General features: G+C 25.0%; 1 protein-coding gene across 1 annotated transcript; it reads right to left on the bottom strand.

Annotated features, from left to right (window-relative positions):
• Positions 1-77: 77 nt before the first annotated feature.
• Positions 78-10,179, bottom strand: LOC100863467 (uncharacterized). The gene is made up of 19 exons (XM_086914542.1): positions 10,065-10,179; positions 7,815-7,924; positions 7,458-7,626; positions 7,228-7,343; positions 6,761-6,892; positions 6,340-6,574; positions 5,893-6,050; positions 5,611-5,738; positions 5,369-5,523; positions 5,130-5,254; positions 4,890-5,067; positions 4,311-4,715; positions 3,860-4,090; positions 3,158-3,388; positions 2,739-2,898; positions 2,445-2,585; positions 2,223-2,368; positions 1,832-2,029; positions 78-295 (listed from the first exon to the last, which is right to left on the bottom strand). Exons 1-19 carry the CDS (start codon positions 10,177-10,179, stop codon positions 78-80), a joined length of 3,351 nt encoding a protein of 1,116 aa, XP_086770668.1.
• Positions 10,180-12,239: the final 2,060 nt, after the last annotated feature.

The following is a 12,239-nucleotide window of genomic DNA, read 5'->3' on the forward strand; positions in this document are numbered from 1 at the left end:
CAATGAATATAATTAATTGAAAATATACGCTAAGTTATTTAAAGAATTATAACAATATGTCAATAAGCGAGAACAAATTAATTTTTACCAATGTTAAAATCTTTCAATTCCAATCTATCGGGTTCTATTTCTATAAAGATACCATTTAATGACCATTGTAATTCAGAACGAGGAGATTCTGTAATGATAGATTTAACAATATCCTCGTCGGATTTAAGTGTGATTGCATGGTGTTCTTTTACCGTAAGAGATGTGTAATTCCTTCGAATTCTTCGATTTATTGAATTTATTGTATCTGTATATAATAAAATAATAAAATAAAACATAAGTCATTATAGATTCTTTTATAGATGTAATATTAATTTTAAGTTATATATTTTTTATATTTACTTTAATAAATATTTTATATTTCAAAAATAAACGAAAAAAGTTTATTGCGACATCAATTATAATATCAATTGATTATAACTATTGTAAAATATAGTTAGAGATTAATAGCATCGCATATTCTATAATAAAAGTATAATATAGAAAAAAAAATATATAAATTGTGTTATTTTTTTATAGAATGCTTTAAAATTTCTTTCTATCCTTTATGTTTTGCGAATTCATTATTTCAAAGATATATTATAAAGCCAAGAATATAACATTAATATTTTTTATATTAAAGATTAAAACACAAGACATATTATAATTTTGAAAAAGAAATGATGAAATAGTGTTTAATTGATATTTCGTATTTTGTCTCTGATCATGCGCCAAGAACAAGTATAAACAAAGAGAGCAAATAGTGAGAAAAGGACAGAGATAAATTAAAAGTTGTGACATCAGCGCCATCTTCAGAGTGCCGCAAATGAAACACAAATAAATAAGGAGAGCAAATAATTGAAAAAGGATAGAGATAGGTAGAATTGACTTTCAGCGCCATCTCTCGAATATTAACAACACTTTTTCAAGAAAAGTTTTTAGGAATAGCGAAGAGATGGCGCTAGTTCTCAATTCTCACTCTGTTTTATCCTACTTCGGTATTCAAGATGGTGCTAGTAATTAATTCTTATCCTTCTTTATCTACTTTTCAAAGAAGTGTTGCTGATATCTAAGAGATGGCGCTAATTGTCAATTCTACCTATCTCTATCCTTTTTCAATTATTTGCTCTCCTTATTTATTTGTGTTTCATTTGCGGCACTCTGAAGATGGCGCTGATGTCACAATTTTTAATTTATCTCTGTCCTTTTCTCACTACTTGCTCTCTTTGTCTATACGTCTATATGTAAAAAGGCGATACTAATATTTAATCAATTAATTAATTGATTAAAAATCGTTACAGAATTTATTCAATCATATTTTTATATATCATAAGTGTTTATATACTTTTTATATATATGTATTAGACAAAATTTAATGTAATAATATTCAAAAGTTAAATTTTTTATAAATATCTTGAAAATTAAAATCGATCACATTACATGTAAAAAAAATTGCTTAAAATATTGATTTTTATTACGTATTTAAAATGATCGAAAGAAAAATCATGGAAATGTATAAAGATTATTTTAGAAACAAAATTATAATTTTTTGTAAAGATTACTTTGATTTAAATTTCCCGTATATAAAACAGAAGCTAGAAAATGCAAAAAAAGGATTCTAACTTTATAATAAAAACGTTTTATCGTTTTCACTAATCGTTAACTCATCAAGTTTATTAATTTTCAAGTTTTTTAATAATTAGGATTTTTAAATAATTAGAATTATTTCCATTCAATTATTGTCAAGCATCATGCGATCATCTTTATGATTTTCGAATAAAATAAAAATGTAATATAAACATACCTTCGGTTATATCACCACAAATTATTTCATTACAACGTCCAATCATTTTACTTGGCCCCACACATGGTTCACCCCTAAAATTAGGTTTTGGAGAGTCACAACGTCGTTTTCGTACTCCTGTACCACCATTGCAACTTACGCTGCATGCCCATGGTCCCCATTCTGACCAACCTCCATCAATTGGTGGTCCATCTATATCTTTTTAACAAGTTTATCTTTATTAATTTATTTTCCTATAATTTGTATATGTTCTTCAATAGTTTTAAACTTTTTTTATCTTATATAACGGTGAATACAATAAATAATTAATTTCAAATAAATAAACTCTTATAACAAATAAAATTCTCAATAGATAATTATTTAATAGTTAAAAAAATGCAATTATTCTTACCTATTGGCATACAATTGGCAGTCCAAGTGACCCAATGTGGCGGTTCAACTCCGACAGAAAAGAAATAAAATATAAGAGGATCTTTATGTTGATAATGAAACACATTTGTTGAATTAGAATAAATATCTATGATATATTCAGTCCATCTATGAATATTTTTCATTAATGAATCACAAAACTATTAATTTATTAGATCATTCTATTAATTCTTTGATCCTTTACTTTATTGTAATATTGGTCCATGTATTTTTTGTAAATAAAGCTACTTGTGCTCTTTGTTTATGATAAACTGTCACATTAGGAAACGTAGTTTTCGTAAACCATATCCAACGTTCTGGATTATTAATTTTAAGCACGTAGTATCTATTAAAAGTCAAATTATTTAATTAGTATTGAAAGATGTTTTGTCATATTGTGATAACAAGAAAAAACAGATCATGAAAATTTAACATCGTTTGTTAAATTTGAACAACATAAATTAGATCTTTTCATGTAACTTACAAAAAGCCAATTTACCCTGGAATTACAGGCATCTGATATAAAGGTATAAGAACTCCACCTTCTCCACGCATTTGAAAAGTTATATGGTCAGGAATTATTACTTCTTTTTCTATCCATGTTGATAACGATAAAATTCTCGTGTATCGATCAGTTTTCGTGTTTTCTATATGACAATCTATTATTTTATAAATATTTTAAACGTGACACAAATTGTATACGAGATACAATAACACTAATTTAATAAACTCTAAGATAAATCTGGCTACTAAAGTTAAAAACATCGTTAACGAGTTAAAGCAAAAATTGAATGTAAAAAGTTGTTCTTCCGTGTAAAATTTCTATCTTTGAGAAAGATCTTCATTTCATAAAATAAAATAATAAAGATGGAAATAATTATGATAATTAAAAATAATAATTGGATGAGTCATATTTACTCAGATCACGATCGAAAGCGAAACCAACAGCGTTCCCCACTTCGGTACCATAATAATAATACATAGGTAAAAAAGCAATAGAGGGATTAGGATTAATCCATTCAAATATAGGTGTAGGATCATCTTCGTAGAATAGTAAAAATTTCCCTCGTGGTACTTGAATTACAAAGCTGCTCCATTTTCCCGTGTAAAGTAAATGGGGCAAAGTTTTTTTTTTTACTAAGGCAATATCTGTAATTAAATAGATTTTGCTTAGAATAAAATAATAAAAAGAAAAGAAAAAAATTAAAAAAGCATAGAAAAGGCGAATATTATTTACGGAATAACCATTTTTAATTAAACAATTTAGATAGTCGATCGAATTAATTGCATTCGTTTCTTCAATTACATGAATTTCTTCTTATCTGATTTCATGTTCAAAAGGATAAATTAACTTGAAAGAATATCGATTTTTTCGAATTATAATTCTTTTTATATGTAATTAATTATAGTATTTATATTGAATATAATTATATTTGCATATTTAAAGATTAGAATGAATTAATCTATCTTTTCTTTCTTTTTTGTTTTTTCATTTCCATGTGTTTTCAAGAAACGGTTAAGAAGAAGTTCATTTATTAAAAAAATAAAAAAAATATGATATCATAAATCCGAATATAAAAGATTCTAATTTATATATATGTATATATATATATATGTTACGTGATGTTTCTGATTGATAATAGAGTAGCACTTTTTCATTATCCAATGTTCCTATTTTCAGAATAAAACGCGACTTAAGTCCATCTTCGGCTAGAAAGATAATGGAAACGGTATCTCGATCATCGGGTTCCCAAACTTTCAGAGAAAAATGTAAACCTTCGGAACGATATTCGGGTAAAATAAATAAACGTCTACCCAAGCTATCTTCTCTAACAAGAACTATAAACTCTTCTGTAAATAATAATTATTGTTAGTAATAATCATCGTTAAGTCTATCACTCTATTCTATGAAAATTCTAAATAGATAAATAAAATCTATACAGCAAGAAAACAAAAAAGAACTTTTGAAGCAACCAATCGTTATACCGATCTGAGTAAACAGATAAATGTAACCAATAAAAATAAACTTTTCTCTTAATTCTTTTTCCATTATCAATGATCCAATATTTACCTGGTTTATCACAGTCTCTAACATTGCAAAGATCCCGTGGTACGGAAGGATCAGCGGTGTAACACCAAGTGCCACCTATATTGCGCGATGGATTTCTGCAATAATTGCTAGCGTTCAATGCACTTCCATCCGGATAACGGCTGTCATTGAAGATCTCGTGGCCGGCAATTGCAACGAGTTTAGGACTAAAAGGAAGTCCTGGACGTTTTGGCGGCTGCGGAGAGCGCTGTATTAAGCGATAGTATGATCTTAATTCTTCAGGATCCTGGATGGCAGATCTGATAGTACGGGCCCTACTCTCTTCAGGCTTCGGTGGGGGGATTGGCCAGGAGATACAAGCACGTCCTGAACGTGTTTTTATAAGTTTTCCCATGTAATCGTTCGCGGTTCCTGCCATTCGACATTCTGAAAATTAGGAAGCATAGTTAACGCAACATACAATTTTATTATTTTCTATAATTATAATTTTATTGTTTTATCACGCATTTTGCAATATTTCATTTTTATGGAAATTTTTAGAATCATGTCACAAAAATGATAAATTTTTATATGTTTGTAATATAACAAAATATTAATTACCTATCGATCTGCACTTTCGTATCTTACAATGTCGTTTCGTGATGGTTTCGCTTTCCCAAGGGGTGTACGCGTAACAATAAGGACCTTTGGGATCACGAGTGGGATTTCTACATTTATTAAGAGCCTTCAAAACCGATCCATCGATGAATTTTTTATCATCCTTAATTTCTGATGGAATCTTATTAAAAATAAAACATGTCAGAGCAACATTCAAAGCAACTTCTTCTTTATATTTCTTACGTCTTTTGATATCCATGGAACACATGGAATTTCATTAATGCTTGTCCACTGTGTACCTTTGTAATCGTAATCTCTTAACTCAGAAAGACAATTTGGTGGCCAAGGATCTTCTACAACATCTGATTCTATTTAAATATAATTATAATCTTTTTTATATATCAAACATACTTTATATATATATATATTATTATTAATTTATATTTTAAAATAATCATAAAATTTAAGCAAGAAAATATTACCTTCCGGCGAACAAAATAGCGTCCATTGTGCAATAGTATTTTCGCTTCCGATACTGAACCATCTCAAATGGGCAAAAAAATTTTCGTTCATGTACATTAATTCGATAGCACCTCTATGTTTATGCGAATATAAATGAAAGTGCGTTCCAAAAATACTATAGAAAAAAAGCTTCATTATAAGAATAGTAATATAAAAATAAAATGAAATTTAACATATGCAAAATTCGACAATTTGACAAAACCTGATGGTAAACTCTCTCCATGACCAAAAATCGAGTACATCTGAGGTTGTGATCTCTTTTAGATAAAGTTTCGAAGTTTCCTCCGTTGCTTGATACGTAAGTGTTGAGATTTCTTTGCCTAACGTTATCTAGTAATATATTTAATATAAAAGTAAACTTATTCCATTTATTTTAAATCTTAATAAATTATTATTAATATATTTTTTTATTCATTTAATAAAATTATTCAATTGACGATAATTTAAATAAAAAGATAAAGTATAAATGTTAAAAGATACTTACGTGTACATAAGGATATTCCAATATAGGTGTTTCGTATAAACGTATTTGAATATTTTCGCTTGCACGAGCAAAAAATCGAACGTCAATTGTATCGTTATGTTTTTGCATAGCCCAAATTTTTGAAAAATCAATTCCAAAAGTTATATATAAATCGCAATCTGGAATTTATATGCATTCGCATTAAATTTCATTTAAAAAAGTATATTTAAATCAATTTATTATATATATTTTTAGTTATAGTTATTTTTAATTATACGTTTAGTATTTTTTTATATTTCTTATTAATTTGATAACATTTAAATAATTTTTTTTATTTTATATTTTATATATTTTGAAAAAAATAAATAAATTCCATAAAAAGAAATCTTTTTTTTAATATCTTTAACTTTAAAAAGATTTTAAATTTAAATTATCGATTGAACAATTTAAAAAATATTGAAAACATACGTTTTTGACAAAATGGTGTATTCCATAAAACGTTCGTTCCTCGAACACCATAATATAGAAACGTATCTAGATGTAAACTTGTAATTCCATGTTTTTTCTTATATTCCTGCATAATTATGGGTTTCGATTTTCCTTCGATACCGGCGGAAATAAAACCACCTCCCCACGTTATCCATATTCCCGTCCATCTTGTTCCGATTAATATTTCCGGGCTACTTTCGAAAATTTCATCTTCCTAATATAAACACATCCTAATAAAATACTGCTATATGTTCAATTATTATTTTATTAAATTATTTAAAAAATTATTTTCATTTTTATCTGGAGAAATATTGAAAATCTGATCAATAATAATATAAAATATTAATTACACATTCATGTAGTTAAACGATCGAAAAAATATTAAAAAATTATTACTAACATCATATTTTGGAAACGTTTGACGACTGCCAGAATTTGAAAACATTATTTCAACTCCTGCAGTCCATTCTTCAGCTATGATTTCCGAAGAAGTTGGTACTGGTAAAAGAGTAAAAATTAGTGCAGCTTCTGCCTGTAAATATTATTTTATCCAGTTAAATCTTAACAATCTTAAGGATTTAAGTAAAAATATCTTAAAATAGCTTTATAATACTTTTTATCTGTACAAAGTACGTAAAATTTTGATATTTCTTTATATTTATCTTATCTTTTACTTTTGCTTTATTTTCTTTTTCTTAAAAAGAAATCCAAGATGGCTATGCACACTCATGACAGTATTTATCGAATGATACGTTTGATTTTTTGTAAGAAAATTCATGACTGTACGCCATAAATTAGAAAATCCCTATGATACGTTCGTTCGTGTTACACTGAACATGTCAAATAAAATTTTGACATAGTACATACTATTTTTTCATCATCAGGATTCCATAATTTAATCCAGAATGTAATATTACCGCTAGGTGCGTGTAATTTTGCCAATATAGTATATATAGATGAATTCTTCGTAAATGCCAAACAATCTAATATACAATGAATTTTTATTAATAAATGTATTTTTTTTTATTTTTATCAAAAAATTCTTATTCAAATTGATTATTGAATATGATAACGATAAAATAAATGTAAAATCAAACCTTTATCATCGCAAAATGAAATATCACAATACTCTTTCACAACGTATTCAAAGTTTTCTTCATCAACGTAACACCATGGCCCTCCAACATCCCCTGTGGGATTTCTACAAAAATTTTCAGCCTTTTTAACTGATCTGTCAGGAAACTTGTTTTCTTTGAATTTTACAACCTACAATGTAAAATTAAATTGTTAAAAATCTTTTTAAATATGTATATTTATATGTATATGCTATTATTTTTAAAAATAACATTTTATTATTTAATTTTTAAAATGTTTCACGAGAAAAAAATTTTTATTTTTGTCAAAATTCCAAATTTCAATGCTCATCAGATTAAAAAAATTAATAATTCTCTTACTTCTCCAGTTTTAAGTTGAAGTCGTTTATGCCATGTTTTACATTTACTTCTTGATCTAGTGACTTCTTTGGTTCCTCCATAATCAGCTCCTGGTCCTGATTGTCTACATTCTGTTCGTTTATAAATAAATACATATATAAGAAAAACCTTTTATTAGATATAAAATGAAACGTTTAAAAAAAATACGATTTAAAACTAAAATTACACTAATAATATTAAAAATAATATTGTTTCGAAAATTAGCAAAATTACTAGTCTGGTTCATTTCATTTAAAATCTTTACTTTCCATAATGAAATTATAGACACCTTATAATTTTCATTGTTTCTCTAAATTGATACAACATGCTAATATTTATATACAGAAAAAAATTTTTATTTTTTTTTTTTTTATAAATTTAACTTTTTTATGTAAAAAGTGCTACGAAACACGTCGTAACAAAATTTTGATATTTAAGAATAAAATAATTTCTTATGTATTTTCATATAAATCTGAATGTAGGCACAAAAATGACCTAAGTTAAAAAATAAACGAATAAAAAGTATGAGTTTTTGCTATATTTACGGAAAATAATCAAAGAAAATAATTTTTTTCAATTTTTATTAACTGCAATATATAATATATATATACTCTTCTTCATAAAATCAAATTTAATTTATCATCTTACCAAGATATACCGCTTTGAAGTTGTTTCATTTATTTGAGTACATTGTACGTCGAGGAATACTGAAAATCATAGACTGTCTTATAGTTCGTCCTGAAGTATAGACTATTTCCAACAATCACATTGTAAGAATAAAATCTTTCCATTTTCAGCTATGTTCTCAGTAGTTACTGCCTTCAGTAGTTACCTGCCCTTTATACCTTGTGAATGCATCGAATTCGTACAAAGGTAAACGAAGTTTAAACTTATGTTTTGGTCGGTTAGAATATCGCGGGAATCAAGGTTGTTTATTATTATTATATTTATTATCGAAAATAAGAATTAACCGCCGCGAATTCAAATTTATGCGAGATCAATATCCGCGCATGTCTGATGCCATCGATAAACAACAACTATAAAATAGGAAACCGCACTTGTATCGTGGCAAAGAGATCGTTTATATCGTCTATAAAACACAAAGTTTGTCTTAAATAATGTATAATAATGTATATTGGATTAAATTTTTTTTTTAAAATTTGTTAACATTCAGTTGAATTGTTTCCAGCTGTCTACATTACAGTTACACAAGATTGATTACGTCTATTATCACAATAATACATCATTTATATAAGGTAATATTTATTAAATTTTATATGTTTTTTTTATTCTCTCAATGGAATTACAATAATAGATATGATTGTTTGGTTAAAAAAATTTTTAAATGGTAAAATGCCCGTCCTTTTTCATGATTATTATATTATATATTTGAAAAAAAGAAATAATAGAAGAATTACAATGCAGAATAAGATATTATACAAATGAATTTTTTTTAATTTATTGTAATGTTACATCAAATTATATTTTATTTACTCGTTTTATGTTTATTTTTCAAACTATCTCAATTCTTTTTTTAATAACATAAATGCTACGTAATGTAAAAATATATTTAAAAATAATATTAAAATATAATATAAAATAAGAAAATATAATATTATAGTAGGATAATTATATTAGTAGGATAGAATAAAAAACATTTGTATAATAGATCTTTGAGTAGTTTTCATTGTTATTAACTTAAATCAAATATATTTAATCTCTTGAGAATGATATTCGTTTGACAACGGTTACGATACTGAAGATTGTTGTATTAATGATATTTCGATAGTATTCAATATATTAAAAAATCTATCTGTTTATATCGGTTTTTATGTATAGTACTAAAATATTTTTATATTTTTATTAATATCCGAAATTAAAAATTTAAATCTAAAGTTCTTCTTTCCTTTCGATTTTTTGTGTATTTCTGCGTTTTTCGTTTTTTTTTTTTTTTTAAACATAATTTTGCTCTATATACATATAAACTTTCATTCAAATAAAAATTCTCGGATTAGATGAATTTTCTTTTAAGATATTGTTCAAATATATTCAATGAACAATTGTAACTAAGAAATTTTTTGATCAGTAATTTAATGTAACAAATAGTATTATTGCTTTATACTTCGACTTAAAATTAGTCTTTCGTTTTCGTAGACTCTCAAGATAAAATGGGCAACGAAAATTTTCAAGTGTTGACAGAACAAAAGAGAATTTATGACTTAGGTATATTACCTCCAAAATTACAAAGAGGCACATCGCATTCGTCGTCTATAAGCGTAGGTTCTAAGGTATAACACCATGGACCTCTATTATCTCCCGTTGGATTTCTACAGTAATTTTTCGCCATTTTCATTGATTTTTCGGGAAAATCATTATCAGTTATATCTTTGCTAACCTGACATTTTTTTATTAAAAAAAAAATATATATATATATATATAAAATCTAACAAAAGTGAAGAGCTCAAAAGGAAGAATAATGCAAGATAATTATTTTTAATTATATATAATATAATTATATATAATAAAAATTCGAACAAAGTTAGGAAATTAAAAAATAAATCAAATCACCTCGTGTACCGGATCTTGTATAAACCAAGATTGACACCGAATATCACCAGCGGTTTTAGCTATTGAACCTCTATATTCCATTCCCTTTTGTGTTAATTTACATTTCATCAAATCGGTTAGAGTCGCATTACGTGCTATAAGGGAAAATTAACAAATATATCAATTCATTTATACTATTTAATGTATTCACAATATTTAATAGTTATAAAAAAATTCATATAGTACAATTTAGCGATTACAATTATAACACGCAATTTATTGATAATTTTTTTCAGTCTTTTTGAAAATCTTTAAATAAAGATATTACTTGTATACAGAAATAATAATAAGGAAAAATATAAAAGATAAAGATATATTTACGATCATTAAAAGTATCATGTTTGTACTTACTTTTTTGATTTTTAGTTAAAACTATAAAATAAAATATAAATAAAAGGTTATACATCGAAGATAAAACAATATGATAAATTATTTTATTAAATATATTTTATCGATCGACTTTTTTTAAGTATTGACTTTCTTAATTTTTAATTCTTAACTTTTTATTATTATTTTTAATTTATTACTATTTATTTAAATATAATTTATTAAATTAATTTATTTTAATTTAATTTATTTTTTTAATTCTTAACCTTTTTACTATGATGTATTTTTATATATATTTTTTATATTTCTAAGATTTTTAAATTGACATTTCTTATTTTTAATTTTTGCGGTTATTGTAACAGTATACAAACAATTGAATATTGTGTTTACATATATAATTTACATGTAGTGATAGAAGAAATTTCAAAACACACATGTGAATATTACTGATTTCTAAAATTTGATTAAAAAGAAACGTAATTTAAAGAAATTAGTAATTTAACAGTAATTTAATAAAATTTAAACAGATATTCTTTAAAAAAATTTAGAAACATACTTTAAAATTATATCTTACGTACGAATATCTTATATTTCGTAAATAATCTTGAATAAAGAAAAATTATTAGATTAATGTTTAGGAAAGATTTAAAAAAATATTGTTTAAAAATATTAATGTGTAATTGAATAATTGAATTGGAGAGAAAATAATTTTAACAAGTCTCATTAAAATTCAAAAATTTAATAATATTTTTTGTAAAATAATACGATTACAATCACGTATTAACACGTCCATGAAGAAATCTAATCTATTTGAAATTTATGTTTACGAATACTTTACAAAACTTCGAAAAAAATATTTCACTTAATATTTAAATCACATGTTTCACACGTGCGTCTTTGATTCCATTGATATTTATCAGAGTTTTCAAACAATACTTTGTACCATATTATAGATACTTTTGCTATACCATTCAGATAGCAAAACTGTTTCTCTTACTTATATAGAACAAAACAATTTTTATTAATATGAAATAAAATATTAGCATTATATTAGATATAAGACATATAAGAAAAAATATTTATATACATATTATGCAAAACGTATACATTTTTGAAATAGCTAAGATCGCATATTATATTTCTATGGTAGAAAGATTAATTGTTAAAAGAATAATTTTTAACAAACCTTCCTACTCTCAATCAAATCATTTTCTTTTCTAGCATAATTTCCTATGTATTACAATATAATCATAATTTATGAATTAAAATGTATCAAGTTTGAATCCATTTCTTGGATATATTAATATATTAGAAACAATTAAATATAATGTACGAATATATTTTGATTAAATCAAATTTCTCATTTAATTTTACTCAATTTCAAATTTGTAATATAAATAAATATAAAGACAATAATCTATATATTGAAGAAAAATTACAATTATAGTAGAATTAATATATTTTAGTTTGTAA

The sequence above is a fragment of the Apis florea genome, unplaced genomic scaffold (genome assembly GCF_048593485.1).
Source record: "Apis florea isolate Af1SG1 unplaced genomic scaffold, ASM4859348v1 contig_3696_pilon, whole genome shotgun sequence".
Taxonomy (NCBI): Eukaryota; Metazoa; Arthropoda; class Insecta; order Hymenoptera; family Apidae; genus Apis; species Apis florea.

Excerpts from the sequence above, each read along its gene's own strand:
- LOC100863467 (XM_086914542.1), bottom strand. The coding sequence starts at position 10,179 with ATGGCGAAAAATTACTGTAGAAATCCAACGGGAGATAATAGAGGTCCA. Across the intron at positions 6,051-6,339 it reads TACACCATTTTGTCAAAAAC|ATTGCGATTTATATATAACT; the intron begins GTATGTTTTCAA and ends TATAAATTCCAG. Across the intron at positions 2,030-2,222 it reads TGCCAATTGTATGCCAATAG|ATATAGATGGACCACCAATT; the intron begins GTAAGAATAATT and ends CTTGTTAAAAAG.